Below are 17,501 nucleotides of genomic sequence, written 5' to 3' on the forward strand. Positions count from 1 at the left end.
ATCAGGCTCCCTGACTTCAGACTATACTACAAAGCTACAGTAATCAAGACAGTATGGTACTGGCACAAAAACAGAAATATAGATCAATGGAACAGGATAGAAAGCCCAGAGATAAACCCACACACATACAGTCACCTTGTTTTTGATAAAGGAGGCAAGAATATACAATGGAGAAAAGACAGCCTCTTCAATAAGTGGTGCTGGGAAAACTGGACAGCTAGATGTAAAAGAATGAAATTAGAACACTCTTTAACACCATACACAAAAATAAACTCAAAATCGATTAAAGACCTAAATGTAAGGCCAGACACTATAAAACTCTCAGCAGGAAAACATAGGCAGAACACTCCATGACATAAATCACAGCAAGATCCTTTTTGACTCACCTCCTAGAGAAATGCGAATAAAAACAAAAATAAACAAATGGGACGTAATAAAACTTAAAAGCTTTTGCACAGCAAAGGAAACCATAAACAAGATGAAAAGACAACCTTCAGAATGGGAGAAAATATTTGCAAACGAAGCAACTGACAAAGGATTAATCTCCAAAATATACAAGCAGCTCATGCAGCTCAATATCAAAAAAACAAACAACCCAATCCAAAAATGGGCAGAAGACCTAAATAGACATTTTTCCAAAGAAGACATACAGATTGCCAACAAATACATGAAAGGATGCTCAACATCATTAATCATTAGAGAAATGCAAATCAAAACCACAATGAGGTATCACCTCACAACGGTCAGATTGCATCATCAAAAAATCTACAAACAATAAATGCTGGAGAGGGTGTGGAGAAAAGAGAACCCTCTTGAACTGTTGGTGGAAATGTAAACTGATACAGCCACTACGGAGAACAGTATGGAGGTTCCTTAAAAAACTAAAAATAGAACTACCATATGACCCAGCAATCCCACTACTGGGTATATACCCTGAGAAAACCATAATTCAAAAAGAGACATGGTACCACAATGTTCACTGAAGCACTCTTTACAATAGCCAGGACATGGAAGCAACCTAAGTGTCCATCGACAGATGAATGGATAAAGAAGATGTGGCACATACATACAATGGAATATTACTCAGTCATAAAAAGAAACGAAATTGAGTTATTTGTAGTGAGGTGGATGGACCTAGAGTCTGTCATACAGAGTGAAGTAAGTGAGAAAGAGGAAAACAAATACTGTATGCTAACGCATATATATGGAATGTAAAAAAAACAGTACTCATGAACCTAGTGGCAGGGCAGGAATAAAGATGCAGACACAGAGAATGGACTTGAGGACACAGGGATGGGGAAGGGTAAGCTGGGACGAAGTAAGAGTGTAGCACTGACACATGTACACTACCAAATGTAAAATAGATAGCTAGCGGGAAGCAGCTGCATAGCACAGGGAGATCAGCTCAGTGCTTTGTGACTACCTAGAGGCATGAGATAGGGAGGGTGGGAGGGAGATGCAATAGGGAGGGTATATGGGGATATATATATATCCGTATAGCTGATTCACTTTGTTATACAGCAGAAACTAACACAACATTGTTAAGCAATTATACTCCAATAAAGATGTTAAAAAAATTAAATAGACTTTAATTATATATTTAAAAGAAAAAAGGACTCAGGGATTTATCACTGATGATAACAGCTAACACCGAATGAGCCCTGTGCTAAGGGCTTTCCAATCGTGGTCTCATTTAATTCTCAAAACAACAACCTAGGAGGTAGGTATTGTTACCCTTATTTTACAGAAGAGGAAACTGAAGCAAACAGTGCCTCAATCGAAGGTGCCACAGCTAACAAGCCACTGAGAGATGCATCTCCAGGCTGGGAGTTAGTCACTGCACTATACTGTCTTGGATCTGGAATATGATCTTGGTTTCTTGAAAAAAATTTCTCTTTTCATTAAAAGTGGAAGATACACAGTTCTATGCTTTAATATATGGACACTTATAGTAATAAGGACAGGGCAATGATCTGGAATTCAGGATCAACTTTCCCGCAGAAACAGCGCCATAAAAGGGGATGCTGTTCCACGCTAATCCACAAAAGGCCTTTATATCCCATAATGTTCACTGCAACACTGCAAGATAAATGCCCACGGATGATGTAGGTATGGGGTGCTACCGTGAATGGGGCACATGTGAGGAGTCAGGCAGCTTTCTGGGAGAAGCAGCTTAGCTGAGTCTGGAAGATGAAGAGGCTGTTTTTCAGAAGACAAGGTGGGAGGGGCGTTCCAGGCAGAGGGAAAAGCAATGCAGAGGCCTGGAGGTACACAGAGGAAGGTGCACCCAGGGAGGTTCCGTGATCTGGTCTGACCAGAGAGGGTATGTGGGGTATGAGGGGAGCTCAGGAAGACAGGCAGTCAGGGCCAGATCAAAAAGCTGCTGAACGCCAGGCTACGGAGTAACGTTTCCTATGGCACACTTCTAAGGGATTGAGTGTGTTTCCATCCTTTACAGAGATGTCTCATTGGCCGCTGGTGAGGATGGAGTGGGATGGGGTTGGGTGAGGATTCAGAATTTTGCATGGGCAAATGTGTCGTAGGAAAGCAGGCCTCTCCCAGTCCCAGCCAGAGGCTCTGACAACCCCTCCGGAGAAGGCCTGGCCTGGGAGCCACCAATGGGTGTCAGGCAGAGGAAAGGTCTGTATTTTAGGAAGGACACTCTGGAGGTGGACCCACCGGAGGTGGAGAGGAGATAAGTTCTGAGGCTACCTCAATGGACCAGGTAAGAGTCGGGAAGGACCCGAGTGAGGGAAGAAGTGATGGGATGGCTGTCCTAAAGTTTGGGGCTTTAATTTCCCTACAAGACCTGATAAAGGAAGACAAAGTAGCAAATATATTTCACTTGCATCTTAGGGGAAAATCAGAGCTGGACTGTCCGAGCCCTTGGGCCACACAGCTGGGAACGCACAGGTGACTGGGGGCTAACAGAGAGCCAAGGCCAGGACACGGGACTTGCCTGTCAGGTCTCAGCTCAAGCTCCCTTTCTTCCGGGAGACCTTCTCCAGTTCTATATTAGCTGAGGGCTCCCTGTAAGGTCCTTCCATGCACTTTGTCTAGCATAACAGTCATCACTCACAATACCATCGCCTGTCTCAGGCATCGACTGTGAAGGCAGAACTGTGTCTCACCTGCTTACCACTGTGCACCAGTGCCCAGAACTGTGCATGGTACACAGTAGGGAGTGTCTCAGACCTGGGGTTCTGAGCAGCACAATTTGAAAATCACCGAAGGATGACCAACTGCTGCCATATGTTTGTGAAGGAAGCTGCCACGTCCCCTTTCCCTGCATTTCAAGTTCAGCTGGAGCTGAGGGTCAGTGTCCAACTCTTGAGACTTCCCAGCTCTGCAGCATTAAGCAACTTGGTGCTTGTGGCTGGGACAGGCCAGGGACACCTGACGCCACTGGAGTGGCCTCAGGGTAATACTCAGAAGCAGGGAAGATGAGGAGATGACACACTCTTCCTCTCTTACAGTAGATGCAGGCGGGAGCCACCATACCTTGCGGGCCAAAATCCAGGGCTGGCAAACACCACTCCTTTCCTAGCCAGTGCCTGTGGCAGGCATCACCTATTGATCACAGCACACTTTCCTGATGAGCCTGGGAACCCCCTCTCAATCCCTCTCCATCCAGCACCAAGGATGAAACCTATTTGTCAAGCCAGGTCCAGGTGATTTTATACAAGCTAGCTCCTTATATCTGGATACCTGGGATCAGGAAGGTCAGACATCCAAATGATGGTGGGGGCTTTTTTCTTCTCACATGGATGTGGAGGGTGAACATTTTCCCCACTGGAGTATCTTTCTCAAGCTGACATCTGGTCCCTCTGAGCCTCCTGTGCTGAATTTCAAATGCAATAAAGCACCTGACCTCCCAGCTTGGTTCCTGGCTGCTGTGCTCCACGCATGGGCACGCCATCCTGCTTAACTGCAGGTGGTAATGGGGCTCCAGGAAAGACCCATTTAGGCTGCAGCAATCACTTTCCTCTTAAAAACAACTAATAGGAAACTAGCACTCCCTCACAATGGGGGGTGGCATGGTGATCAAGTCATCATGTCCATAAGATTAAGTTTTGATTTGCTGGGCTCCTTTTCCTTCATCTTTAAGGCAACATGAACCCAAAGGTATCTGGATGTCACCATAAGCCTGGCTAAGTATTATCTGTAAGTATCTTGAAGGCAAGGGACAAGGTTTTGTAAATACTTTTGCTGACTCCTGCAAAGCACCCAGGGCACCCTGCACGCAGGGGGTGAGCTGACAAAGCTGCAGGTCTACTGCCTAATTAGCACAAGTATCAACTACTTTCTGAAAAGTACACATTATGTTTAGACCTCAAGTGGAATTATGAATAACCTCTGAACTGATCAACTCACACCCAGTGATTTCAGCTGTTTAGAAGAGCTGGGCATGACAAAGGAAGCAAAAAAGGCCCACAAACAACCAAAAGAGATGTCATACACTCCCGCATTAAGATTTGTAGACTGAACAGTAGGGAACCCCTCCAGTTACTCTCTCAGAGCCTATTTACTCCAGCTCTACAAACAACTCTAATGAGCTCAGACATGCCTCATTTGCAGATAACAGAGCATTAGGAAAAGCATATTTAAGGGTGAGTATATATCTGAAAGTGGGGAAATTGACAGCAAGGTGTGAGCTGGGAGCAAGGTCAGAGAAAGAAAAAACATACTAAGCCTTATAATAATTCCAAAAATTATAATAGAGATGTCTGACATAGGGGCAATAATCCTACAAACCGTCAGAGCCCACCTGACAAATGTCATTTTAGTACAGTGAGCCATAATAATGATGCTGAATCATTTGTTAAAGACAAATTAAATTATGTTTTTCTTTTAAAGAAGGAGGGGAGAAGGATGTAATTCATTCCAGAATTTAAAAATTCAGGGTGGCATATATTTTTAAAATATTTTGGAAATTAAAGGAATAGCTCTGATTATTAGGAAACTTAATATACGTAGGGTAGTTTTACCCTGATGATCTTGTTTAAATGTGGCATCACTACAATAAGAACAGACACCAACGCTGAGGTTGAATTGAACCTGTAGGGGTAGAAAGTATGGATCCCAGGGGTTGGGACAGAGAGAAAAGATGACACAGGCATCAATGTGTTTCCTAAATCTAGGATGTATTTCAAATGCTGAGACCAAACCCTAAAATGACATACAGCACCACGGGGCCCTAGGAAACAGCCTGCCTTTCTTATCCATGATGGATGATCTCACACAGGGAGTGGAGCAACTCATTCTAGAGGCCACCATTGTGCTATTTTTGTTTGCTTGTTTTTTTGTTTTTCACTTGGCAGCGCTTGACAGGTGGCTCAGAGGCAGGTTTGGGTGTGAATGTCCAGGTTCATCTGGTTGCTGCCCCTCTTTGGTCCAGGCTGGACCAGGTCCACTGTGCCATGAACTCCTACTAGTGTAATGAAGGAAGAAACCAGGAGACCATGACAAGACAGGCTTCAGCCGGAAGACAGGCAGAAAGCTTTAGATCTACATGCAAAGTAATTCAGTCTTGGGTTTCTAATACTTCATTTTCTGGTATTGCATCTAAACTTTTCAGAGGATTTTAAAGCTGAAAGGAACAAATTCAGTCAAGGCTTTGGAGCCAGAAAGATGCAGGTTTGACTGCTGGACACATCAGGGGAATAATACCTACATGATAGGTCTTGTGAAGATTAAATAAGATAACATAAATAGAAGATCTAATATAGTGTCTGGCACATAGAAAATACTCAAAAAATGGTAGTTATTATAAAACTGTATTTGATTAAGGATGCCCTCCGGAAAGAGGTGGAATCTGACTGAAGGCTCCTGTGTCAAAGGACATCACACCCCCGCCCCCGCACTGTCTCCTCTAATAGCTGATTTTAGCCACCTGGCTGGTGGGAGGGGGCCTGAGATAACAAAACACTCAGTCTCAGTCTCACATCCCTTTTCTCCCTGAAGGGTGTCAAGCAGGTAAAGTTGTGAGGGAATCAGCGAGGGTCTCACCGAATCAGCCCACTGGCTTGGGAGCTCATTCTCTCCTGCGTAAGACATCCAGGCCTGGCTCCTGTAGGACGAGGGAGGCGTCGGGATGAAGTAGCCGGTGAAGCCGGGTCTGTTGGCAGCTGGGATGGCGAACACTGCTGGCACCGTATTACCTGGCATGGAGGAGATGGACGGGCGAGATTAGGCCGGCACCTCGCCCACTGGGCTGACATATGCACAAGCTGCGGGAAGCTGGGAAATGGGAGGACTCTGGCCTTGGGGGAAGGGCTGATGGGAAGGCATCACACCTCCACCTGCGGCCCCAGCCCTGCTCACCTGCCCAGACAGTAGTGGAGGTATCACCTGCTGGGACTCAGACCTAGCTTTCTAGAGAAGTGATGGCTCAACAATCCTTGCCGAGCCCTCACCAACTCCCCCATCCCCATCCCAACACCCCTGACCTGATGGGGTGCCAGGTGTTTTCCTCCCAGGAGGATGGGTATTTTTCAAGAGCCAAGAAGAGGAACCAAAAGGAATAGATTTCACTGGTGGCATTTCTGGACACAGTATGCTTTAGTAAGTGTTGACAACCGGGTGTTTGCAGTTTTAGCCTAAAAGGTATGGTTTGGATAAATGAAAAAACCCATTAGGGCATGTTCAAACCTCCATGTTCATTGACATTGTTTGTAATAGCAAAAAACTGGAAACAACCAATATGTCTCTCACTAGGGGATAGGATAAATGGTGGCATATCACATAATGGAATACCATATGGCAGTGTGAACAAATGAACTAGATCAATATGTGTGTAGCAACCTGGAGAACTCCTGAAAACAATGTTAAGCCAAGAAAACAAAGTGCAAAAGGAAAGGTATAGCTTAACATCACTTATGTAAATTTAAAATATACAAAGCATTAATATATACTATTGTATAGATACACATATGTAGTGAAAGCCCATGACTTAAAGACTGTGATTACCTCTGCGGAGAAGGGGAATGAGTTGGGAGTGGATAGTTGTATCTGGAATGCTTTAAAGATATATATAATAATTTTTTAAAAGGCCTTAAGTCTGGCAAAATGTGAACATCCACCCTGACTGTAACCTATCTTAATATTTTGTCAGATTTCAGATCTTTTTAAGAAATAAAAGCAGTAGCTCTTCTAGCCAGGGCTACTGAAGTCCAGAGGGGATCCAGAAATACAGTTGCTTTGATTCCTGACGGTGGCGGGTAGAAGGTGGAGAGCGGGGAGGACAAAGTGCACAGTGCGGGGGTTGGCGCAGAGCGCCGGCTTCTTCCCAGGCTTTTCTCCTCTTGCCCACCTGAGTAATTTAAAGCCGACTGATCCAACTGCGTCACAGACACAGGGCCTCGGGACACCTGCGCGAAGGAGGCGCTGTCGTACAGCTGGGCGGGCTCAGGCCCCGCGGACTCGGCCATCCTGGTCTTGCTCCCAACGTCCGAGGTGGACCTGGGGTGGGGGGAGAGGGCCCGCCTTAGCCGCCTCCCGGGACCGCGGCCGGCCGGGCGAGGCGGGGCTCCCGAGGCAGATCACGGCCGGGGGATGGCTTCGGCCTCCAAGCCCCACGACGGCAGGGTCCTCAGGCCTGGGTTTGCCTCCAAATAACAAAGGGGGCCTACACGCCCAGACCTGGAGCAGCCGTCGCGGTGGCCCGAGCTGGAGTCATTTTTAGATATTCAAGGTCATTGCTCCCCTGAGGGTGACTCTCATGTCTCTAGGGAGTAGAACACTTAATTTCCACATAAAAATGAGCCAAGCATTAGCGCTGGGTCTTAGCTGGGGATGGTCGACCTGGCAGGTGATGACATCATCGGCAGCCAATGGGAAGGCTCCGTCTGGAGTGCGCCGCCGCTCCCCCTCGTGATACCGGGACGGAGACCCTGGAGGGCTGCGGGGACCGCGTTCCCTGCTGCCACTGGCAGGAAGCAAGAAGCCCTAGGCTCTGGGAAGCTCGGGCTGCTCCCGGAAGCAGGAGCCTAGTACTTTCTGGGCATTATGAATGAGAGAACACTTTTTTTTTTTTAAGTTCCACAGGCAAGCAGAGAATCTGGCGCATTTAACACCTCTCTCCACTTATGGCTCAGAAAGCCATGTAAGAAGAGGGGGGCTGGGGTGAGGGCACGGGCCTCTCCCCCTAGTATAAAGGGTGCTGTAGCCAGTCTCTGTCTTCCCTTTGGTAGAGGCACTTCGGGCTCTCCTAAAATTAAAGTGGAGGGAGGCAAAGGCTGCCAGCCCACAGGGCCACCCTCTAAGCAGAGGCAGGCTGTCACAGTAAGAGCAGAATAGAGGCGCGGTAAGGGAGCGCATCGGGAGGCTGGGTTCTGGCTGCCTCCTCTCTCAGAGCCCCAGTTCCTCATCTGTAAAATGAAAGGGGAGGATGGTTCCATCTCAAAGGTTCTTCCCTGGTCTAACCCTCTGGGTTCATAAGGAGGGCAGTGACCTCCTGATATTTGGCAAGGATGGCAGACGGTGCAGAAGGACATGAGAAGAGACTGGTGGTTGAGAGAAGAAATAAGAAATAGGTGCTGGCCTTCAGCAAACATAGCTCAGACGACTGATTGAAAAGCTCCTCCAATCCAGAACCCTCAGGAGTAACTGTTCCCGAAGGAGGGTCAAGCACAAGCTGTGAGGATTAAACTACACATCAGGGTGGGTTGCTGGGGACTCAGAAGTGTAGGGTCTCCCTTCCTTTCTCCGTCCCTCCTTCCCCCATTTGCTCACTCCCACAGCCCTGGCTTCCCACAAGCTGTTTCCAGGCATCTGCTACTCCTTTAGAAAACCATCCTAGGAAAATCCCTGGGTTCTGCTCTGTACACTCGGCCGCCTTTGAGGACTCCCAGAGCCTTTGAGATCATTTAGGTCATTGCCCTCATTTTACAGATAAGGAAACAGGAGCCAGACAGGTGAGGCAATGTGCCTGGAGTTACACAGCACTTACTGGCAGGTTAGGGTGGAACCCTGGTCTGCTGCTTCCCATCCCACCCTGAGCTTGACTGGCGTCAAAGGGTGGTGTCTACACACAGCTCGGCATCCTAAACTGCTGGAAATGAAGGTAGGTCGTTTCTGAGGAAAACTCATTTCTTTTCACCATTCTGACAAAGTTCAGACCTGTGGCCCACAAATAGTGTGTGATTAGCATGTTGGAGGAAGCTATGGTAGGAGGGCCAGGGCGGTGGACCGTACAGGCCCCAGGGCACGGTTGTCTCTCCTGGCCTTGGACATGATGACTATTCCAACCTCCCCCAGGGCTCTTGGCTGTTGTTTCTTGTCTATCTTTATTTAAAACATGTGCTTTTTATATTATTACAGAGCAAAGGGAATGCTGAATATATGCTTCACAGCTGACCTATCCAAGTTCGTGTGCTTTCATCCTCCCCATCTTGGAAGTCAAGAGTTAGGGCAGGAGCCTAGACATGCTGCTCCGTGGCCTCTCGGACACCACCCCTCAATAACAAAGGGCCTTCTGGGTGCACACACCTGGCAGGAGGTGCCCAGACTTGAGGCAGCTGTTGTGATGGTCCAAGTTGGAGTAATTTTTAGATGCTCAAGGTCAAGGTATGGGGCAGTTGACCTTGGGTTTTTTCAGTTGTGGGTTCTACAGGACTTTCAGTTTTCAATGGTAAGAGAGTAGGTCAACCCTCTGTGGCCCCCACTTCCTTCCTTCATGGTACTTGGGGTGCCCCAGGCACATGGTTGTCTGTACAGGTGATGCACCCTGAATGGGGCAGGGCAGGAAGGAAATCTGTCAGGGCGGGGCACACAGGACCAAATCCTCTGCAAATATTCCAAACAAGGCAAAGAAAGGAATGTGTTACCGCCTGAGAGAAGCGACAGCCACTGGGCCAGTCCGCGGAGGCACAGGTGGAGGGGGAGAGCCCATGACCATTTCAGGAAGCTGGGAAAACCTGTAGGCCTGTGAAAGAGACGAGCGAATAAAGGGAGATGTGTTAAAACCCGGTGCCCATCAACACACAGGTTCTTCTTACCTAAAAGGGAAGCAAACTTCCGAGGGTTAGACTTTCCTTCTTTTCTCAAACTTTCCCCTTCGATCTCCCTTAACATGTTCCCCGGCCCGCTCTTCTATCTCATCTGCCACCATTCTCCCCTTGGCTGGGCCACTGCAGTCACAGAGTCCTTCAGTTGTTCTTAGAATCTGCCAAGTTCTTTCCTGCCTCGGGCTTTGTACATGCTGCTCCTTCCCCCTGGGATGCTTCTCTCCCAGCCCTTTCCATGGCTCCTTCCTTCATTTCCTTCATCCAGCCCCATATTCCCTGCGAGCCCCATTTACTCTGTCTCCATATTCTGTTTTATTTTTTGGCATAGCAGTTGTCACTCTGGTGTTATATCATTGCTTATTTATTATCTGCCACAAACTAGACTGTAATGAGGGCAAGGGATTTGTTCTCAGCTGCATCCTCATGCCTGGAACAGTGCCTGTTATATCATGGATGAGCAATAAATATTAGATAAGGAATGAATCATTGATTGTGTTTACTTTCTCACTCATGGAAAGTGGGTTTAGTGGGGGAAAGCACTGGAGTCAGGAAGGATCGGTAGAGGCCCTAATTTGCTGATGAATAGACTTTATGTCCCTAAGCAAGTCAGGTGACCTCTCTGGGCCTCAGTGTCTTCTTCTGAAATGGGGACAAGGATACCTTGCTCAGAGGGAGTGGGTGCAAAGAAGATCAGGCAAGAGAGTGTATGTGTAAGTACTTTGCGATCTATAAAGCACTATTCAAAGATAAGGGATCAGAAATGCCACAAAAGTGAAGACTTTAATCAACACAGGAGGGGAGAAAAGGAAAATGGTCAGAGACAGGACCAGACAGCCAGGCCACAGCCTCTTTGAGCAGGAGAAAATCTAGAAATGCTCTCTGCGAAGACAAAGATTGGCTTGTGCTTCTCATTCATTTTTTTCTTTAGGTATCAAGGCCTGCCAGATCTCCTGAGGAACAAGATCATAGGGCTTTAAACCTGAAGGCATCCAGACAGAAAGTAGCAGCAGAGAGAATCCATAAACAGGATTCTTTAAACCAAATGAGGGCTTCTCCCTCCAGCATTATGGCAGACTACCTACTCATAAGGGCCTACCCAGTAAATAACAAGTAGATCCTGGATAAAACATGGCTTTTAATGCATGAAGGAATTGCAGGATGTAAGGAAAATCTTAAGGACTCCACCCACTACCCACCCCATCCCTCTCACATCTCAGCAAACTAAAATAAAAACTGTGAGCTGAAATCAGAGGTAGAAACAATAAGTAGTAAACAAATATGAAAGGTGGGATTGCCTGGAAAACAAATGCCATATTGGTAATCAATTAAGAGATCAAGCCTGGGATAGGGCAAGGTGAGGCAGGTGAAACTGAGACCCTTACAGCCAACCTGGAAGGGGCTAACATTGGCTCCTCCCAGGGAGGAAGGTTGGTAGTGCTCCCAGGCTCAGGCAGAAGCAATTGTAAATCCTCTTTGGAAGAGATATTCCTAATCTAGGCTCTCAGGATTGGCACAGATTGAAATGAAGCAAAAAGGAGCTCATAATCAAATATCAGAAAACATAAGTGAAAGTTAGAAAAAAACAACAAATTTAGACTTTAAAGGACTTTAGAGTTTGAAATTTCCAGATACAAAACAGAAAGTAACAAGTTAAGAAATGTTTTAAGAAAATAACTGGGGGCTTCCCTGGTGGCGCAGTGGTTGGGAACCTGCCTGCCGATGCAGGGGACATGGGTTCAAGCCCTGGTCTGGGAAGATCCCACATGCCGCGGAGCGGCTGGGCCCGTGAGCCACAACTGCTGAGCCTGGGCGTCTGGAGCCTCTGCTCTGCAACAGGAGAGGCCGCGATGGTGAGAGGCCCGCGCACCGCGATGAAGAGTGGCCCCCACTCGCCGCAACTGGAGAGGGCCCTCACACAGAAACGAGGACCCAACACAGCCAAAAATAAACATAATAAATAAATAATAAATAAAAAATTAAAAAAAAAAAAGAAAATAACTGACCAGATGGAAACATTATCAGAAATGATCTAGCAGATTTGAAAAAGAACAAATAGAACTTTTAGAAGTGAAAAAATTACTGAAATAAAACACTCAATATAGGCGAATTAAGTAACAGATTTATCACAGATGGAAAGAAATAATAAACTAGAAAATGGAATTGAGATTACTAAGGATGAAACACAAAGAGACAAGAAGATAGAAAATATGTCTCAACAAATGACCCAATTTTGTTCCTTTTTATGGCTGAGTAATATTTCATTGTATATATGTACCACGATGACTAATAAGAACCTGCTGTATAAAAACATAAACTAAAATTCAAAAATTCAAAAAAAAATAAAAAGAAACTCATTAAATGGATTAAAAAAAAGATAGAAAATATAAAAGAGAAGTAAAAGATATAGAGGATGGAATAAGAAGGTCTAACATGCAGTTAATCAAAGTCCCAAAGGAGAAAAGTTGGAGAAAGAAGAAACAATATTTGAAGAAGCAATGACTAAGAATTTTCCAGAACTGATAGAAATAAATTAATTAATCATTTTAGGAAGTACAATATATAACAAGAAGGATAAATAAAACAAAATACACACCTACATACACTGTAGTGAAATGGTAGAATACCAAAGACAAAGAGAGGGTCTTAAAAGCAGCCAGAGGAAAAAAAGGCATATCACCCATAAAGGGATGACACTTAGACTGACAGATGACTTTTCAACAGCACCCAGAAGACCATGGTATGCAAAGTGCTCAAAGAAAATAACTGTAAACCTAGAAATGTATCAGCAACAGTAATTTTCCAGAACAAGAATGAAAAAAACATTTGCCCAAATCTAGAGGTACTGGCTGAATCAATATGGAAAGCTACATCACCATGCTGCATTTTCCTTTTTAGCATCAGTAAACTATTGGGTTGGCCAAAAAGTTCGTTTGGGTTTTTCCGTAAGATGTTCCATAAGATGTTTTGTGGCCAACCCAGTATGTATGCTAAGGTAGTATTCAGGGAACCAAAATCTTAAACTCCACTGGATCCTAAGCTCCTTGGGGTTCAGTAAGCATATCTTTCTCATCCTGGCTCTCCCACCTTACCAAGCAAAGTGCTTTGCACCTAGTAGTGCTATATAACTATTTGTTGAATGAATGTTGAGTGAACCAGGAGTCAGGAGACCCAGGCTCTCATCTTGATTCAGCCATTCACATTCTGTGGACATGTCCTTCAGTCTCTCTGCATCTCATTTTTCTGTTTTTGGTTTTCCTTGTGAAATACGGCATTGGAGTAGTTCATGAGCTTCCAAACAAACATTTCTTTAGCCATGAAACCATTCTGACATGACCCGAATACATAAACAGATTAAAGCAGAACTGCTCAGGTTGAAGTTGGGGGTAGGGATGCCTAGGTGACTTTGGCCCTTTGCTTACCTGCATGATGACACCCTGGGGACCTCCCTGAACCCTATGGTTTTACAGAGTTTGAAAATCATTGTCCCGGAGGTCCTTCCAGCTTGCATTCCATTATTATCAACAAACCAACAAGTAAGGGTATGCCTTTCCCAAAATAGAGAAAGGGGAGTATAGCCCCTCTTCTCTCCTGGCCTCTCATGATATCAGTAGAGGAGACAGACAACTTATTTTTATCCCTGGTTCTTGGAAGGCTTATTCTGTAGTCAACACAGTTTTCCAGCCAAGAAAATGCATTTTATGTCTGTCTGTCTTGTAACAGTTCACAAAAGAATTGATTGAAAGTTCTGAACTTTTGACAAGTACCAAGGGAATTTCGTTCTTCGGATGATTTTTCCAGGTACAAAGCAAGACTACACAGGAGATCAAGGTCTCCTTTGGTCTGTATCCTCGGGGCTCCCTGCAGCCACAGAGACCACATAAAAAGCAGAAAGACTACTGTGCCCTGTGCTAATGGCTGAGGAAAATCCCCCCAGCAGTGTCTTCCTACCTTCCCCTGTGCGGTTTCCCCATAGTTCTAAGTCCTCCTGGATTCGCATTCTGGCTCCCCTTTCCATGTGTTTGGAACCTGGCTCCCTGCGGGCTGCTTTGTGACTAGGATCCCACTAGAAGCTATTGCTCAAAACTGTTACCTAGTTCCAAGTTTCCAGTTCTGTGGCAGTGGCCGTGAGGGGCCCAGTCTGGCGCCCAAGGACACCATCTTTTGGGATCCCTGTCCTCTGGCTAGAAAGGAGATCAGGCACTCAGAACTGCAGGCAGTCTTTATAAATAGCTCTCAGGTCTCTGAGGTGGAAGGAGCCTGGATGTGAGAATAGAATAGGCCACTCTTTGGGCTCAGAGGTTTGGTTGTAAAAGTAGAAGGGAAGGTGACCACCGTTTTCTCAAAGTTCCAGTCCTGATGTCCCTGGGCAGGGGGCGAGGGGGTGGGGCAGGGCCATTCTTTCTAGCAAACCCAGTGGAGAATGAGCCCCGGTGAGACCCACTGTGTGCTGGACCCTCCTTGTGCATGTGCATCCATCCAGAGGGGGAAGATCAACCTCCAGGGGTAGCACTAGAGGGGTGACAAGTCAAAGGGGCAGGCTGCAGCTGGAGGAACAGGTCAGGGGTCGCAGGCTTCGCACTGGTGGGGGCATGAGGAACAACAGGCCAAAGCCACCCACCCTCATTGGAGGCCCTTGTCCTGTGACAGCAAGTCAGCCTCAGGTCAGAGCGAATGTGCCAACCTCTCCATTCCTGCCGACAATGCTGGGTTCCACCGCAAGGTGCCCCTTCCACCGCAAGGTGCTGACTCTGCGAGTACTGCTCCGGGCATAACGAGTGTCTAAGTCTGCATGCAGCTACAAATAACTTTACGTCCTGGTGCACAAAGTAGAATCTTCCAGCGGATAGTTCTTATTTAGTTGAAAACAGAGGGCACTGTAATTGAAGACTGACCCCGTGGTGAAAACCAGTGCTTATCTTGATCTGTCAGTTCACCAGGAGTTACTGATGGAGCAACACTGAGGCTTCCAGGGCCTGGGAATCATAGAAGGTTCAAGCTGGAACTAGCAGGAGACCACACCTCTTACCTTAACACAGGGAGATACGGAAGCCCGGAGAGGTGAATTGACTTGTCCAAAATCACATAGCCAGTTAAGGGTGCTATCTCGCAATTCTGAGCTAAGGGTGGCGTGATGCAGAGGGCAGGGGTTTGGAGTCAGACAAAACTGGATCTGATTCACTTTGTTGTACAGCAGAAACTAACACAACATTGTAAAACAACAATACTCCAATTTAAAAAAAACAAAAACGAACAAACAAAAAACTGGAGTTGAAGCCTGGCTTGATCTTTACCAGCTGCTTGACCTCGAGTAACTTACCTTCTCTGTGTCTGTTTTCTCGTTAGGTGATGAAAGTAACAGAATCACACCCCCATTTCAAAGGCTGTTTAGAAGACTCATTTTATATGTTACTATGACATTTGGCACATAGTGGGTACTCAATAAATGATATTCTCTTCCTTTTGAGACAAGATAATATTTTGATATAGTAGTAATTGTAGTAACCAAGACTTTGCCACCATGGTTCCTTGAATCCAGGGCCCTTCCCCTGCCCCAAGCAGTGAGGGCATCATACCTTCCTGCCCCAGGGAAGGAAGGCCACCCCCACTAAAGATGGCCCAAGAGCCAACTCTTACTGGCATTTCAAAAGTCCAAGCTATTGAATTGCAAGAATTTAGGATTTTGAATATCAAAAACCTAAGCCCTTAGAGCACTCAAGACTGAAGGCTGATGCCAAAACAAGAGATTTGGAAGAAGTGAGGTACTTTTAGACCACTCTGCCCTCTAAACACCCTTAGGTTAGGAAGAAGAGGAGAGCTTAGATGCTGATCTAAGGTCTGGAGAAGCGGCTCTGTGTCCCGCCTCAATCTGGAAGCACAGGGGGATGGGGAGGTGGAGGAGAGAATAAATATAAGGAAGATGCTAGAGAGGGGAGAGGGGCAAGGGTGTGTGTGTGTGTGTGCGCACGCGTGCACGTGAAAGAGAGAGGGGGAGAGGGGAGAGGCAGAGAGAGAGGGAGAGAGAAGGCTCAAGCATGGGAGGAGGGGAAGGAGGGATCTGGAGAGAGCTTGAAAGCAGGAGGACCAGGATACAGCTGTGCTCTACCTGGACTAACACCTGCAGACTAGATGGAAACAAGCACCTCTCTGGGACATCAGCCAGAGTCGTTAGATGAGAGCAAACTGGGACGAAGTACTGAAGCCTCCTCCCCACCCTGACCATGCTTTGCACCATTTAGCTCCCCCTCCCCCTCCCCACACGCACACTAAGCTTTAATCAGAGATGGAGAGGGAAACCCTGAACTGAGACTGAGCCTTTGGCGCTAGAAGATTACAGGAAAATAAACTGACATGTCTTGCATGCCTGAGTTTGTGAGCTGAGATACATACTCCTTCTCCTACCTCCCTCTCTCCCTTTCCACGCAGCCTTCCTGTACAAACTGGTTCTTACTCACTCGAATGATTAAGCTTAGAGGGGTGTGCATTTGCCAGACGCTGGGTACCCTGTCGGTTTTCAAGGGGGGCTTCCTTGGGGCAGTCCAAAGGCAAAGAGCCCCAGCCCAGGATGTCCCAGGTAATACATACAGAGCGACCTACCTTTGTGGACTCCTGGGAGCTGGGCAACGCTCCATTGTCTGGCTGCTAGCATAACTGATGCCATCTTGGACCCGTTCAGTTCCTGCTGTCCTTCCACTGACCCTACCCAAGACTGTACTGTGTGGTAAATCACTTCTCTGCCGTCAAGGGCTTCGTAGTTAATAGATATTATTTAATGACCATTAGGTCCAGGGGGCCTCTATGCTCTGTTACTCTCCAAACAATGATAAAGACCTTCATGATGTAGTCCCCGCACCCACAAGACTAATTACCCACCATAAGTCTTGACGTAGGAACGCACTCCCTGTCTCCAAGCATGTACCCCCATACCCCAGGTTAACTGTAAAATTGTCCCAGTGGCCCCTCTGTGGTGTGGAGTGCAGCTGTGAATGCTTCTGGATCGACATCTGCTCCATCCTACCCTGTATGTAAGTTACCCTATAATACACTGATCCATTGATTATATGGAGCTACCTGCCTCACTTTTCAGTCTCCAGATACCTTCTCGGTTTGGTGGGTTCCCTCCATCCTTGAGCACCCATCCACACTGCTTGGGGTAGACCCTCTCCCATTGTTCCACCTTCAGCAAGCTGCCAATGACTTTTGTGCAATAACTGACATTGGATTCCCATTCCCCCTCCCCCCTTCCTTTCCTGCCCCACCAAACTCGGCCAGATGGGAGCTCAGAACAGATTCAAATTTGATTTGGAGAAACACAAGAAATGCAACATTTCTTGAAGCCAAGTGTTGGGGTGGATGCAAACTCCTGCCTGATATGCCTGCATATCTCATCATTAATGAAGGTTTCAGAACGGGGTTTTTGGTTTTGTTTTGCTTTGTTTTTGAGGGGAGAGGAGGAAAACGGGCTGTAATATTCTCAATTCCATCCTAATGGAGATG

The 17,501-nt window shown here is 46.6% G+C and overlaps 1 protein-coding gene across 1 annotated transcript in view; it reads right to left on the bottom strand.

Moving 5' to 3' along the window:
* Positions 1–17,501, bottom strand: part of KIAA1549L (KIAA1549 like) — a 137,478-nt gene that overhangs the window by 12,625 nt on the left and 107,352 nt on the right. Inside the window, exons 18-20 of the mRNA XM_057553246.1 lie at positions 9,828–9,925; positions 7,313–7,461; positions 6,010–6,161 (exon numbers count right to left, since the gene is read on the bottom strand). Of these exons, the coding sequence (XP_057409229.1) occupies positions 6,010–6,161; positions 7,313–7,461; positions 9,828–9,925 (399 nt within the window). The remainder of the gene's footprint in view (positions 1–6,009; positions 6,162–7,312; positions 7,462–9,827; positions 9,926–17,501) is intronic.

The sequence above is a fragment of the Balaenoptera acutorostrata genome, chromosome 9 (assembly GCF_949987535.1).
Source record: "Balaenoptera acutorostrata chromosome 9, mBalAcu1.1, whole genome shotgun sequence".
Lineage (NCBI taxonomy): Eukaryota > Metazoa > Chordata > Mammalia > Artiodactyla > Balaenopteridae > Balaenoptera > Balaenoptera acutorostrata.